Consider the following 12,777-nt stretch of genomic DNA (forward strand, 5'->3'; position numbering starts at 1 on the left):
GCGGGTTTGGGGTTGGGGTACTCGGGTCCCGGAGCTGGGCCCCGGTGGGGACGAAGGAGGGAGGCACAGGGGGAGGGAGAACCGAGTGCGGCCTCCGCAGTCCCTTTGTTGGAGTGAGGGCCCGCAGGGGATGGACCCGCAGCGGCCCCTGTTATTAACAGCAGTAGTTACTGCCTCACGGGTGTTTGTTCTCTTTCCCCTCAGGAGGAGCAGCAATGTAACGTGCTAAGGGCCAGCGCTGCGTCGTGGTGCTTCGTGGGGCACTGAGCGACTACTTTCGTGACAGTCGTGGTTGCCTTCATTCAAGGGTCACCCCAGCTCCCGTTGCTGTCCCAAAGCTTAGCGCTTTCCCGTGCGACAAGGCTCCTGTGGCCCACAGCGTTCGGTAACCTTCTCCTGGGCGCTGATAAGTGACCTATGTAAAGATGCTGCGATACTGGGGCGAGATCCCAGTGTCATCTAACCAGGCCAACCGCAGCTCCTTTGACCTGCTTCAGCGTGAGTTCCGGACGGTGGAAGTCCAGGATCCTCCTCTGCACCAGCCCTCTGCGAACAAACCCCGTCCCACCACCATGCTGGACATCCCCTCGGAGCCCTGCAGCCTCACCATTCACACCATCCAGCTCATCCAGCACAACAGGCGGCTGCGCAGCCTCATCGCCATGGCTCAGGCTCAGAACCAGCAGCAAGCGGAGGGTATAAAAGCTGAAGACAACGAACCTCTGCCCTCTTGTCCGGCCTCTCCGCCTCTCCCTGATGACCTGCTTCCTCTGGACAGCAAAACCCCCAAAATGCCATTTCAGCTGAGGCACAGTGACCCAGAGAGTGATTTCTACAGGTGGGTTGGTATTTCTTTGGGTTAATTCTTGACTGAAGGGAAGCTGTGTAGTTTTAAATGTATATATAGTTACATCAATTGCCTTAGGCTGAAGGGTCAAACACTTGTATTCAAAGCATGAAACAGGCTTCAGAAATGAAAAGTTTAGTTTTTTTGTTGTGTGGATAACATGCACAGTATTTAAAATAACTGCTTTTGTAAGATTTCAGTCACCAAGGACCTGAGATGCAGTAACTATCACATTTTACCCCATTTCTTGTTGTTATGCTGGGCAGAGGTGGTGATGAGCATGGGTGAAGGGAATTCTTGTTTCTGATACTGACCCCACTAGCCAAGGGCTGGGCAATATGTAAAGGATAGCTGCATTGCTTCTACCTCAGCAGCCAATCTTTGACTGAATAGTGCTGGCACTGCCTCCCTGTCTGTCCTTCCGACAAGGACTACATTCACAAGGACATGTTGCATCTCTTGCAGGGTCTTGTGATACTTCGTAGTTTATGTGCATTTAAATTCAGGGATAAATCCTCAATACTTTACCTTCCTGTTCTTAGATTGAAGACTAATGGACATGACATATGAGAGGATAATACATTTTAGGTTTTAAAATGTGGAGACTCTGCACCAGTGAAATAGAACTTGCAGTTGAATGCCACAGATATCTTTTAATGGCCTGAGGTTGTATAAAATATATTTTATTGCTAGAGGATGCTTTTGGTAACATAGTGTCTCCGAACACTAGAGTGATTTGTTAGTGCTGTTTGTGGAGGAGCACCACCATCTTTGGAAGAAATAAAGCAATTAGTCAGGAGGGGTGAAGGGGAATCCAATTGTATGAGAATGAAGTCTGAGCTCTGTGACTCCTGCTCTTTCTGGCCCTGTAAGTTGTAAAACTGAGCAGAGTTCTGCTCTGTCTTCCCTGGTGCCTTCAGTTTTAAGTTCGGTTTTCTGTTGCTCTCTCCATGTTCTGGGGGGCTGTTACCTCTTTTTGTTGTCCCTTGTGAGTTTCTGGGGTCCAAGTAAGGAAATGCTATTCAGCAGTCAGCCACATGGGGGAGTTTAAAGACCAGATTGTAATAACTGGATAGACAATTTTGAAGTGAGATGTTCTGTGGCTGACAGTGGGTTTCTGATGAGCTGCAGTGTAGAGTAAAACTTCATTTTGTGCTTGCTAAACAAAACACATTTATGCTTTTCCAGGAAGAAAGCTTTGTGTTTGTTGCGTGTTTGTTCTGAACTGGTTTAAGACACTTACATGCATTAAGAACAGCAGGTGCTGTTACAGCAGTAAAAATAGTTATATGGTTTGCTAATGCTTGCTCTTAGTGTGTAAGAACAAATTAAAGGCCGTTCTTCCCCTTGATAAAGCATGGAAGTGCTTATTTTTATTCTGCCTTCTGAAGTGCCATTGTCAGAGTTACAGTATTTGACTGAATGCATGTTTTAATTCCATTTTCTTTGCCGGTAACCAGGGTTTGAGGAGAAGCAATGCATACACCTATTTAGACATAGGAAGAAAGAAAGATGAGAGGCAAGCCTGAATATGATCACAAGTTTTTTTAATATAGACATGTCATTTTCTGTTGCCTTGTTATTCATTGTCATCCTTTGACCCTGCACTCTTGTCTTTTATTTTGCTATCCCCTAGATTAATTCTGTGTGTGTCCTGTGTCCTGTCTCCTCATCCCTGCAGCCTCTACCACCTTGTCCCTACTGAGGTGAGGAAGAGGCAGAACCTAATTCACTGCTATTGTTTGGATTTTTCCAATCCCCACAAATCTGTACCACCATCAGTTTTAATAACAATGCTGTTTCTTTCCTCCATTTTCATAAGTATACTGAAACAAGCCTTGATTCTAGCACAGATGCATCAGGAAAGACCTGGACTTCAGTGGAGATCTTTCACATACTTGCTTGTTGATGGATTTGGAGGACTCTAGTAGGTTTACACAGCTGGCTTTTCATTTACAAAAGCTATTTGGACTCTTACCCACATGTCTTCTAACTCTGTTCTTATAACTTCTTGGAATTTCTCTGACTCACCAGAATATCTCAGGCTTCCCAACTTGCAGCTCTTCACATCTCTTCTGAATGTCTTGAAATGTTATCACATTTTCTGTCTTCTGGTCCTCACAGCCCAAGGCAACTGTGCAAGAGGTGATCGCCACAGCTATTCAGCTATTTCATCCTTGAATTCCTTTACTGTTCCTGGATGAATTACTGTCTGGCCTTGCTGATTTGCAGCTGTTGCTGTTATGGGTCTTGGAATACACGATAAAGAGATTAACATTTGGTTTTGGTTGGTATAGAAACAGACAGTGAGCTTAAGGTATTACCAGTGAAGAATGAGTAAGGAACTGTAGACTTGAAGCTATCATTTGAACAGGAGGTTTTTAATACAATGTGACTGTTAACATTTCCTTCTCTGTTCACCTTCCTCCAATTATCATGGATCCATCTTCAAAAGAAACCTAACTTATTCATTATGTGCCTCCTGAGATGCTTTTTCTTGTGTATGCATGGTTGGTTTCTTAACAGGTTTCTCTGCCATTCTCTCGTTTGTGTTCCTGACCATATGGGATGTGTGCTTTGCATATAAAGATAATCTGTGCACAAAAGTGGGAGCTTGCAAGGGGAAGACAGTTCATGGCAGAAGGGCTTGTAGTGAAGAAATGCCGGTACAGAGGTAGGGGAGCACATGTCAATGGGATAGCAGGTTTAATGTTGGGAAGGGTTTGTAGCAGTGATAATTAGAGTGGGCAGAACATATCTTCCCCTGCTGGACTGAGCACTTGGGCTTACCTATCTGGTCTCCTGGGTTGTGCCACTGGGACACGATGTATTTTTGCTGTTATTTTGCTGTAATCTATTGAGCAGTTTTTTCTGCATTTGCAGCCTTCTGTAGACACAGCAAAGATATTTTAAAAGAGGTTTGATTAGGTTGAGGTAGCGAGAAGCCTTTTTCCAAAAGGAGACAACTTTCTTGCTTGTGTTAGTGCTGTGCTCTTTGCACTCGGCTATAGTCTTGTTTCTCCAGTATTCTTTATTCTACTGTGTTGGGATGATGTCTCTGAAGTGACTCTGCACCCCATTTGGTAGAAATTCAAGTCCAACTTTCCAGGTGGAGAAGCTGTAGACAACTCCAGACAATCTGCTTTCCTTTTGTACATCGCTTTATTATTGACAGTATCTCTTCAACTGATACATTGCTTTCAGTTTCTGGAGATGTGCTATATTTATCTGTTCTGTTTTTCAGAGGAAAAGGGGAGCCAGTGACTGAGCTGAGTTGGTCCTCCTGCCGGCAGCTCCTCTACCAGTCCATGGCCACCATCCTAGCTCACACAGGCTTTGAGTGTGCCAATGAGAGTGTCCTGGAGACCCTGACAGACATTGCCCACGAGTACTGCTTGAAGTTCACCAAACTACTGCGCTTTGCAGTGGATCGAGAGGCCCGCCTTGGGCACACCCCATTCCCTGATGTCATGGAGCAGGTCTTCCATGAAGTGGGCATTGGCAGCGTGCTCTCACTGCAGAAGTTCTGGCAGCACCGCATTAAAGATTATCACAGCTACATGCTTCAGGTGAGAAGAGCAGGAGGCACCTGACAGCACCAAGAAATGTACCCCCAGTACAACTGCTTATTCCTATAGCAAGTCTAGGGTCTTACTGAGCTAAAATCCAATTAGGAAACATCTTGGATGTGGAGGGGAGTCATCAAGGCACTTTTTGACTGGAAGACAGAGCCCTTTATTTGTGTTCCTTCTGAGGCTGAGAATGCTCTACTGGCTGTTTGTCTGGGTTTAAGAGGAGCTTAACACACAGCTCTTGAATGGCCCAGGGAAAGGCATCAAGTAGAGGCAGAATCAGTACTGACTGATTAACTGAATTTTCTGCTTTAATGGGATATTTTGCTGCTTACCATCTCAGAAAACAAGCAGACAAACAAAAATTACTAGGATGTACAGTGGCTTGTGTTAGCTTCAGCAGGGGGTGACTTGCTTAAGCTTTAGGAGTATAGGGTAGTATTGTGCTGATCTGAATTGTCACAGAGATGCTGCTTTCAACTCTAGAGAGGACTGTGCTTCTGTGGAGGAAGCAAAGGAGTTATTAAATTTCTTGGAATAACAGGTATCACATACCTGTCTGAAATAAAGGTGCTCATATTTGTTTGCAGATGTACTAATGGATTAAACCTTCCTTGTTACAGAACAGAAAGTGTTCTTAAAGAGGGAAAAGTCTTTTCTCTATAGCTGGTAACCTGTTTACTTGCTCGTTCAGGTCAGGTGTTAATAATGTGGAAACAGAGTGCACTGCAGTGTAATTGCCATCAGAGTCTCTGAAGTCATCACTCTGACCTTTCTGGTTTCTTTTCACCCCCATTTATCTTTGACAGGTTAGCAAGCAGCTGTCTGAAGAATATGAGAAGATTGTCAACCCTGAAAAGGCAGCAGAAGACACAAAGCCTGTGAAGATTAAGGAGGAACCTGTTAGTGATATTACTTTCCCCATAAGTGAGGAGCTGGAAGGAGATCTAGCTTCTGGTGACCAGTCTTTGCCTGTTGGAGTCCTTGGAGCTCAAAGTGAGCGCTTCTCTGCCAACTTAGAAGTAGAAGCTTCCCCACAGACTTCAGGTAAGGGTTTCTTGGTACTCCTGGAAACAGTCCATCAGCTGTTCCATGTGATCTTGTTCCCATTTTTAATAGCAGAAGAGGCAGAGGAGAAGAAATTGTGGTAACTAAAACATTTGGATAGGAGGGAAACTTTTATGTGCTTCCTAAATACAAACCCAAAGAATCAAAGGTATCAGTTGCTGGGATTTATTGAATATTTACTCCATTTATGGACCCTGTAGAACACAAAATGCTTTTCATGGTGTTGCCTTTTAGGGGATGGTCATAGTTCTTGGTTTTGTTGCTGGTGTGAGGTAGATTGTTTTTCCACAGTGATGGCCCAAGGGCTTTACTGTTGCTTTTTGAAGTAGGGTATTTGCTGCAGATATCAGTACTGGGCTGTTTTTTTTCCCAGGCTAATGTAACAAAGGCAATACTAACATCTGGTTTTATACATTTTAATTTAAGAGACTGGAGTTTATCCTTGTATCTGATAAGGAGATTACTGGATTTTTTTCCCCTTTTTGTTTGGTTTCTTTTTTCCTGGGTAGTTTTGGATCCTTGTCCAGGGATTTGTGTTACTGAAAAGTTGAAGGCCATGTTCCTTATGACTGAAGTGAATTCAAGACCCTATATAGTTTAGGCACTGAATGAATTATGGAAATACTGATGATACTTGGTGCAGTCCTCCGTAATCAGAAGGCACCCTGGTAGTGACAGTCATTGTTTTATGAAAGCTCAGAAGGGACTTACAAGGAATAGGTGCACAGGAGTCTCTCCTATTCTAGCATCTTTATCCCGAAGCTTGCTGTAGTTAGCTGAGGCCAGGGAAAGTGAAATGGCGAGTGAAGTAGTTATGGAAACTGCATTCTTAAAGTTTCCTCCCTTGATGTTGGCACTGGAGCACACTGGCAGCATGGGAGAATCTGCTATGCTGTGCCTTTTCAATGTCCATATACAAGTTTTACTCTGCGCACCATTTAGTAGTGCTAAATGAAAAATGGAGATGTTATTCTCCCAATGGCAGTTTTGAATTTTGTCTAGAACCTTCTGAACTCTGGAAATCCCTCTGGCAATACCTGTGTCACTTAAAAATCTGGTTAAAAACCAGTGAAGCCTGTCCTCCTATTCAGTCTAAACTAAGTAGCATATATAGTGAGGTTAGAGTATACCCCTGAGTCCATTAGTTGTCAGGTTTTCTTCCAAATAGCACATTCTGCTGAGTTTTAAAATGCTGATGTTTTTCTGGAAGCTCACAGTGTTTCCCACAGTACCTCTGAAATGAGAAGTGGTCACACTTTTGTGGGAGACGGAACAGCAGATTCCTGTGGCCCATCTGGGGTTTCATCTGGGTGATTCATCTGGAAAGCTTTGTATTGACATCAGCCATTTGGGACCCAGAGGTTTGCATGCTAGCTGTATATTGAATGCCTCTTTGATACTGACTTGATGTTTTCCAATTAAGAAGACAAGTGCTCTGTTCCTCCCTAAAAATCCCCCTTCACAAGGGCCTTTGGAAGTCTCATTGCTGTGAGAATCCCAGTCTAGAGCTGGGTAGGCTGGAGAGCCTAATATAAGGAGCAAAAAAAAGCTGCTGCAATTAGGACACCACCATCTCAAAAATACAAGTGTGAGGCCCACAGAGGGCAGCAAGGCTTCAGGGTCTGAGGGCAAAATTCTTGTTATAGCATTCATGTTCTGCTTGTGTTTCTGCTTATTGCTGATGTTGCAGCTGTGGGCTGTTTAATTTAATTGCAGTTAGGGAAATGGAGGCAAACCTGGGCACCTTGTTCCTCCACCCAGCAGGGTAACGTGATTATCTCATTTGTAAAGTATGTTGAAGTTAAAGTGATTTGAAGGTGAAATAACCTGTGTTGATACTGAAGTACTTTCAGTCATTAGTGACACTCTCAATGACAGCTGATAGAGATGGAAGGAATAAGGCTGAGTGATGAAGAGCAGTTGATGAAAGACACAGGTTTTGTGAGCATCTTTGATTATTGTGTAGGCTGCAGCTGCAACTATGTGGAACTGATAGTGTTTTAATGATGTGTCCATTGCTGTTGAGAGGAATACATTTACTTATAATTAACATAAAAAGGACTTTTCATTAAGGCAACTGGACACCAGCAAGTACTTTCCTTCTGGCTTGCTATCTAACTGCTAAGCTAATGTAGGCTGTGTTATCTCAAAGGTCTCCTAAACCCTGGTTTGGGCTAAGCTGCTATGGAAAAGATTCCTGATGCCTTCATAAGGGAGAACTCTCAGTACAAACACTGGTGGTACACCAGTACAACACTGGGTGCAAATCACTGGTGGTAGATTTGTTCTCTATAATTGCTATTCATGAGGAGTAGTATATTGATAATAGGGAACAGTAGTAGCTTGGGCTCAGTGCAAGAGGTTTGGTTGTTTTCAAACTGCAGTGAAGCTCCTTGAGACACAAGAAAAACTTATTAAAACTTATTTTAAAACTTATGGAAAACTTGTTAAAACTGGTTTCCAAGGTTTGTTTATTATCCATGTGAATTTAACCCCACACAAGAGGGACCAGATTTAAAAGTGAAAAGATTTCCAGCTTTGTTCAGTTCTGGGCTGTTTATGTCCATCTCAGCAAGGAGCCCAATGAGTCTGATTTTAATAGGATTTTCTGTCTCTCTTAAAACTGTAAATAAGCAATCTGTAATTGCTGCTCTGGGGAGAAAAACATTTGCTGTTACCAAGAAGTGTGGTTTCATAGTCTTGTACAGAAAATCCTCAGTCTCTGCTCCGATTGCACACTGGTCCAATACAGCCCAGAGGAGCTGCTTCTCAGCAGGGGGGCTGCAAGGTTTAGCCAAGAAGATTTCCTTCTGTTCTGCTGAAGGATGGGGTGAGACCTGTGGGTGTTGAGTACAAGGAGGCAGGCAGTCGAGTGGCTGACAGCAGCTCTTATGTCCCTGCATTTCAGTGCTGGCAGCTCATCTACCTGCTCCTCTGCCCTCACTTCACTTCTGCTACAGAAGTCCAGTATGTCTGACAGGTTAAAGGAGGTTGCAGACATTGCAAGGACCTCGTCATCATGAATGACTTCTGGACTGCCTTGAAGTCTTGCTTGTGTGCAGGGTGTAGTCCATGTGCTGTTGGTGTATGCATTGCTGCTGAGACACTCCTGGAGAGTCATATGGGTCTTTAAGTTGTTTCTTCTTATGCAGAAAGCCATGTGAAGAATTGTTATGAAAGGATAGCATCATATTTTCTAGAGCAACAAACACTGGGTTACAAAAAAAACAAAAGCAACATAGTTTTTATTTACTGTTTCACTTGTTGCTTGGTGTGTTTTGTTTGTTTTCCTCCCAGCTTAGTGCACCTGCAGCTTTGTTTTTACTCCTTTATCTGTGCTGCTGTCTTGCACCTGGTGTTTGTGATCCGTGTTTTTACTCAGTTACTACTGTGTGCTTTTTCTTTCTCCAGGGGCTGAGGTGAATGCTTCCCCACTCTGGAACTTGGCACAGGTGAAAATGGAGCCACAGGAGAATGAGGAGGCTAATGTGCATGGCCATGGTGTCCTAGGCAGTGATGTCTTTGAGGAACCAATGTCAGGCATGAGTGAAGCTGGGATGCCACAGAGCCCCAATGGCTCTGAGAGCAGCTATGGTTCTCATTCTGCTGACAGTCTGATGGGATCCTCACCTGTCTTCAACCAGCGCTGCAAGAAAAAGATGAAGAAGATGTGAAAGAGACAGTGGTTTTGGTTAGTCTTGATGATATGTAATGGACTTGAAACAAAGTGAGAGTACTGTGATGGTTGTGATTCATGACAGGGGTATGTATGATGTATGAGGGACCTTACATAACATTATTATGAGAGGTTTGACATGTGGTGCTCTTCAGCTCCCCTCTTTGCTGGCTTTTCTACTTCATCTTGACTCATAAGATTGAAGATCACCCTGTGCATTTGGTGGTGGCAATGCTTGCTTGGATAGATTAATCCCAAAGTTACCAGTGGAAGGTAGCTGTGAGGAGATGTGCTAAGTCATAGAATCATTGAATACTTTGGGTTGAAGGGACCTCTTGAGGTATCTAGTCCAGTGCCTGCTTGAAGCACAGCTAATTAGAGCAGGGTATTTCACTGCTTGGGGAATATCGCTGATGATTATGATGGCTTAGCAGAGATGCTGTAGAGTAGCCTCACAGTGCAGTCAGCCAGCTCCTTCAGTGCTTTGCTGCATGGATTGAGGTATGTCCAATTGGCTTAAGTTCTTGTTAATTTGATCTTCCTCTATTGTAGCTAATACTTTACTCCCACATACTCTGCTAGAAGGCCCAGGGACCTGGCAGGCCTGAAGGCAGACCAAATCAGTCAAAACAGGCAAAAAAAGGTGTTGAGTACATCAGCCTCAAAGTATAAAGAGCATCCTTTGTCACCAGATTGCCTGCGCTGTTGTAAATCCTTGTTGTTGTTGCAAACCCTTTTTCTTTAACCCTTCTTTTGCTTCCAGTGAACTTAAAAAAGCCCTTCTGCACATTTCATACCAGTTTCAACTCTAGCTGAGCTTTGGCCTGTGTAACTGTCCCTGCACACTTAGGCTGTGTCTCTGTATCCCTGCTGGGCAGCCCATCCTCACTTCCACTTCTGTGTACTTTTTCCTTTGTGCTTGATCCCAGTCAGGAGTTTCTTGGTCACCTGTGCTCTCTATCATGCCTGCTTTAATTTCTGCTCATTAGGAAGAACTGTTCTACTTTGAGAAATCTGTCTTTCAAGATAAGGCAGCATGCTTGGGCCCCTTTGGAAGGCTGGGACAGTCTCTCCTGAGATCCTGCCAAGACATTCCTTGAATAAACTAAAATATGTTGTCCTAAAGGTCCAGGACACTCTCTTGTACTTGTTAGTGAAGATTTTAAGGGCCACAATTCCATGTCTGCTGCAGCCAAGACCTTCACATTCTCCACTCATTCTTTCTTGTTACAAAGAAGTCCATCAGAGCTTCTTCCCTGATTTACTGATCATCCAGTCAGAGAAGTTGATGTGGTTTTCTGGAGAGAATGAAGCAGCTTTTACTATTGGTGTGAGGCAATATTGGCAATGTAAACTTTTCCTTTGCTCTCATTGATTTAATTGCAGCAGCTTCAGGCTGGATGAGGTTTTGATTGCCCAAGGGGGGTTGTGGAGTCTCCTACGTTGGAGATATTCAAGGCCTGGACAAGTTCCTGTGTGATGTACTCTAGGTTACCCTGCTCTTGCAGGGGGGTTGGACTGGATGATCTTTTGAGGTCCCTTCCAACCTTTGGGATTCTGTGATTCTAAGATATCTTGACAGCTTAGTCTGAAACAGAATCTGTTTTGCCTCTTTTATAGTTCAGCTGACTGATGGCATTGTTTTTGTTCTGCACAATCCTCACTTGATCAGCTTGGTCTTTAACTTGATTCAACGTGTGTATCTCTCAAAAAAGCTAGAATGAACATGAATCAAGAATGGACAGCCACTTAAACTGGCTTTACACCTGTAACCCCTTGGGGTGTTTGAGGGACATTTACCAAATCTCCCATTTGTCCTTACAACTGCAAGTTTATCTTTTGAAAGAACAAGCTCCAGGCATAGTATTTTTCTTTGTGTATAACATGCCTAACTGTATTTCTTATTTCCTAACTGTATTTCTCTTCTACTTTATAGAAGTGGAAGCCAAACATGAAATATTTCCATGTCTTATGAGAATGTGTGACCACAGGCTTTTATGGGACTGGAGTTAAAATTCCCCATCACAGTTTTAAAGGTTTCTGCTTGGGTGTCAATTCCAGCTATTTGAAGCCTAGTCAATAGTAGAAGAGCATATGACTGTATCAGGAAACCTTCATTTTGATTCCCTTTGAGTCACCTTCAGTGTCGCTGTTTTCTCAGCCAGTAGTATTTTCCTCTTGGAAGAGTGTTTGGGATTTAGTCACTATTCAGGAAAGGCACTGTGATCATTCAGGGTTTTGTGAGAGTTGTGAGCTTTGCTTCCATTTTGGCAGGACTGCTGCTGGCTGGAGAATGCTTAAATGGACACTGAAACATTACTGACCTGTACGGTACTGTTTTTAAGCAAAACTTCTTGTCATGAAGAAGTAAAGCACAACTGTGCTATTCAACTGCCCAGGTACACGGAGGACATACTTTCTTGCTCAATTTTACATGTCTGCATCTAACTATGTCCCTCTGGGTCCCATTTGCAGCTGAAGAGAGATGGTCACTTTGGTTGCAGTTCATCTGCCTTGAAGTAGAAGTATAAAGCAGGTCAGATGAATGGCATTTTTAGGAATGTATGTTTTCCCTTTCTGTTTCCATAAAGTGACTTCAACTTGGCTGCCTCAGCTGGAGACATCCACACCATCAGCATCTCAACTAAGTGACCTGGCTTTGGCCTTTTTTGTATGGGAATTAGAGAAGACTGGGCTGGTGCTGCTTCTTTTCTACACATTCAGCAGAGCTTGCTGTTGGGATGGTAGTACTGGGCTGAAAGCAGACTGCTCATCTACCCAAACCAGCAGACCCAGCCTTCTCCACAAGACACAGAATATGCAAGGCTGGGGCCTCAATGTGGCTTTTGAAGTGTTCTGCATGGGAACCGTCCAGGGTTGCAGCTGAGAGAGCACATGCTGTGTGTCATACTCCTTTGTCCCTCTAGCAATACCTTTTTAATCCTTTAGAAGGGTTCTGCCTGGTACCCACCAGAGTCCACTGTACAAGCAGCAGTGTGACAGCTGTACTGCAGCCTCTGCTACCCAGTGCTTTAATTCTAACACCATCCATGCTAATGTGCATGATGCTGGGCAGGGAAAACCTGTTTCTTGCATGGAAATCTACAACTTGAAAACAGGCAAGGAAGACTGGGGAGGGGAGATGAGGCCAGTCTGAGGATGTGCTTGATTCCAAGATGAATGGACATGTTCTGTGGGAAGGATGCTGTACTGAAGATGTTTTTGTACATGTATGTGAATAAAATGTGTAAAACATTGCTTGGGTTTACAGGGGACAGAATTGCTTGGAAATACTGCAGGATTGTGGGTTTTTTCACTTGCTCTCCTGGAGAGAATTTCTTTGGAATTTGTAATAAAGTGAAAAAAATAAAACAAACAAAAAAAACACCTCAGAAATCAAAGTGGTGTTGGTGGTGTTGGTGGTTTTGGTGGTGGTGGTGGTGGTGGAGGAGATGGTGGTGGTGAAAGGTAAGGCAAGGCAATTTACCTTATATTTACCTTATAAATGTAATGGTGTTTGCATTGGAACAGTCAGACAAGCTTAGCTCCTGTTGGGCCAAGCTTTTGAATCTTTAAAAGTCAGCTAGGCTGTAAATTGTTCTGTAATCTCATTG

At 43.7% G+C, this 12,777-nt stretch overlaps 1 protein-coding gene across 2 annotated transcripts; it reads left to right on the forward strand.

Moving 5' to 3' along the window:
• Positions 1-302: 302 nt before the first annotated feature.
• On the forward strand, positions 303-12,555 carry SUPT7L (SPT7 like, STAGA complex subunit gamma). 2 transcript variants are annotated; one of them, XM_034061158.1, is made up of 5 exons: positions 303-838; positions 4,092-4,416; positions 5,229-5,466; positions 8,899-9,178; positions 11,755-12,555. In XM_034061158.1, the coding sequence occupies exons 1-4, from the start codon at positions 426-428 to the stop codon at positions 9,159-9,161; spliced, it is 1,239 nt and encodes a 412-aa protein (XP_033917049.1). In that variant the 5' UTR covers positions 303-425; the 3' UTR covers positions 9,162-9,178; positions 11,755-12,555. The 2 variants fall into 2 exon arrangements, with proteins under 2 accessions (XP_033917049.1, XP_005144999.1); XM_005144942.3 differs by having other exon boundaries at positions 8,899-12,555.
• Positions 12,556-12,777: the final 222 nt, after the last annotated feature.

The sequence above is a fragment of the Melopsittacus undulatus genome, chromosome 3 (assembly GCF_012275295.1).
Source record: "Melopsittacus undulatus isolate bMelUnd1 chromosome 3, bMelUnd1.mat.Z, whole genome shotgun sequence".
Lineage (NCBI taxonomy): Eukaryota > Metazoa > Chordata > Aves > Psittaciformes > Psittaculidae > Melopsittacus > Melopsittacus undulatus.

Excerpts from the sequence above, each read along its gene's own strand:
- SUPT7L (XM_005144942.3), top strand. The coding sequence starts at position 426 with ATGCTGCGATACTGGGGCGAGATCCCAGTGTCATCTAACCAGGCCAAC. Across the intron at positions 839-4,091 it reads CCAGAGAGTGATTTCTACAG|AGGAAAAGGGGAGCCAGTGA; the intron begins GTGGGTTGGTAT and ends TCTGTTTTTCAG. Across the intron at positions 4,417-5,228 it reads ATCACAGCTACATGCTTCAG|GTTAGCAAGCAGCTGTCTGA; the intron begins GTGAGAAGAGCA and ends TATCTTTGACAG.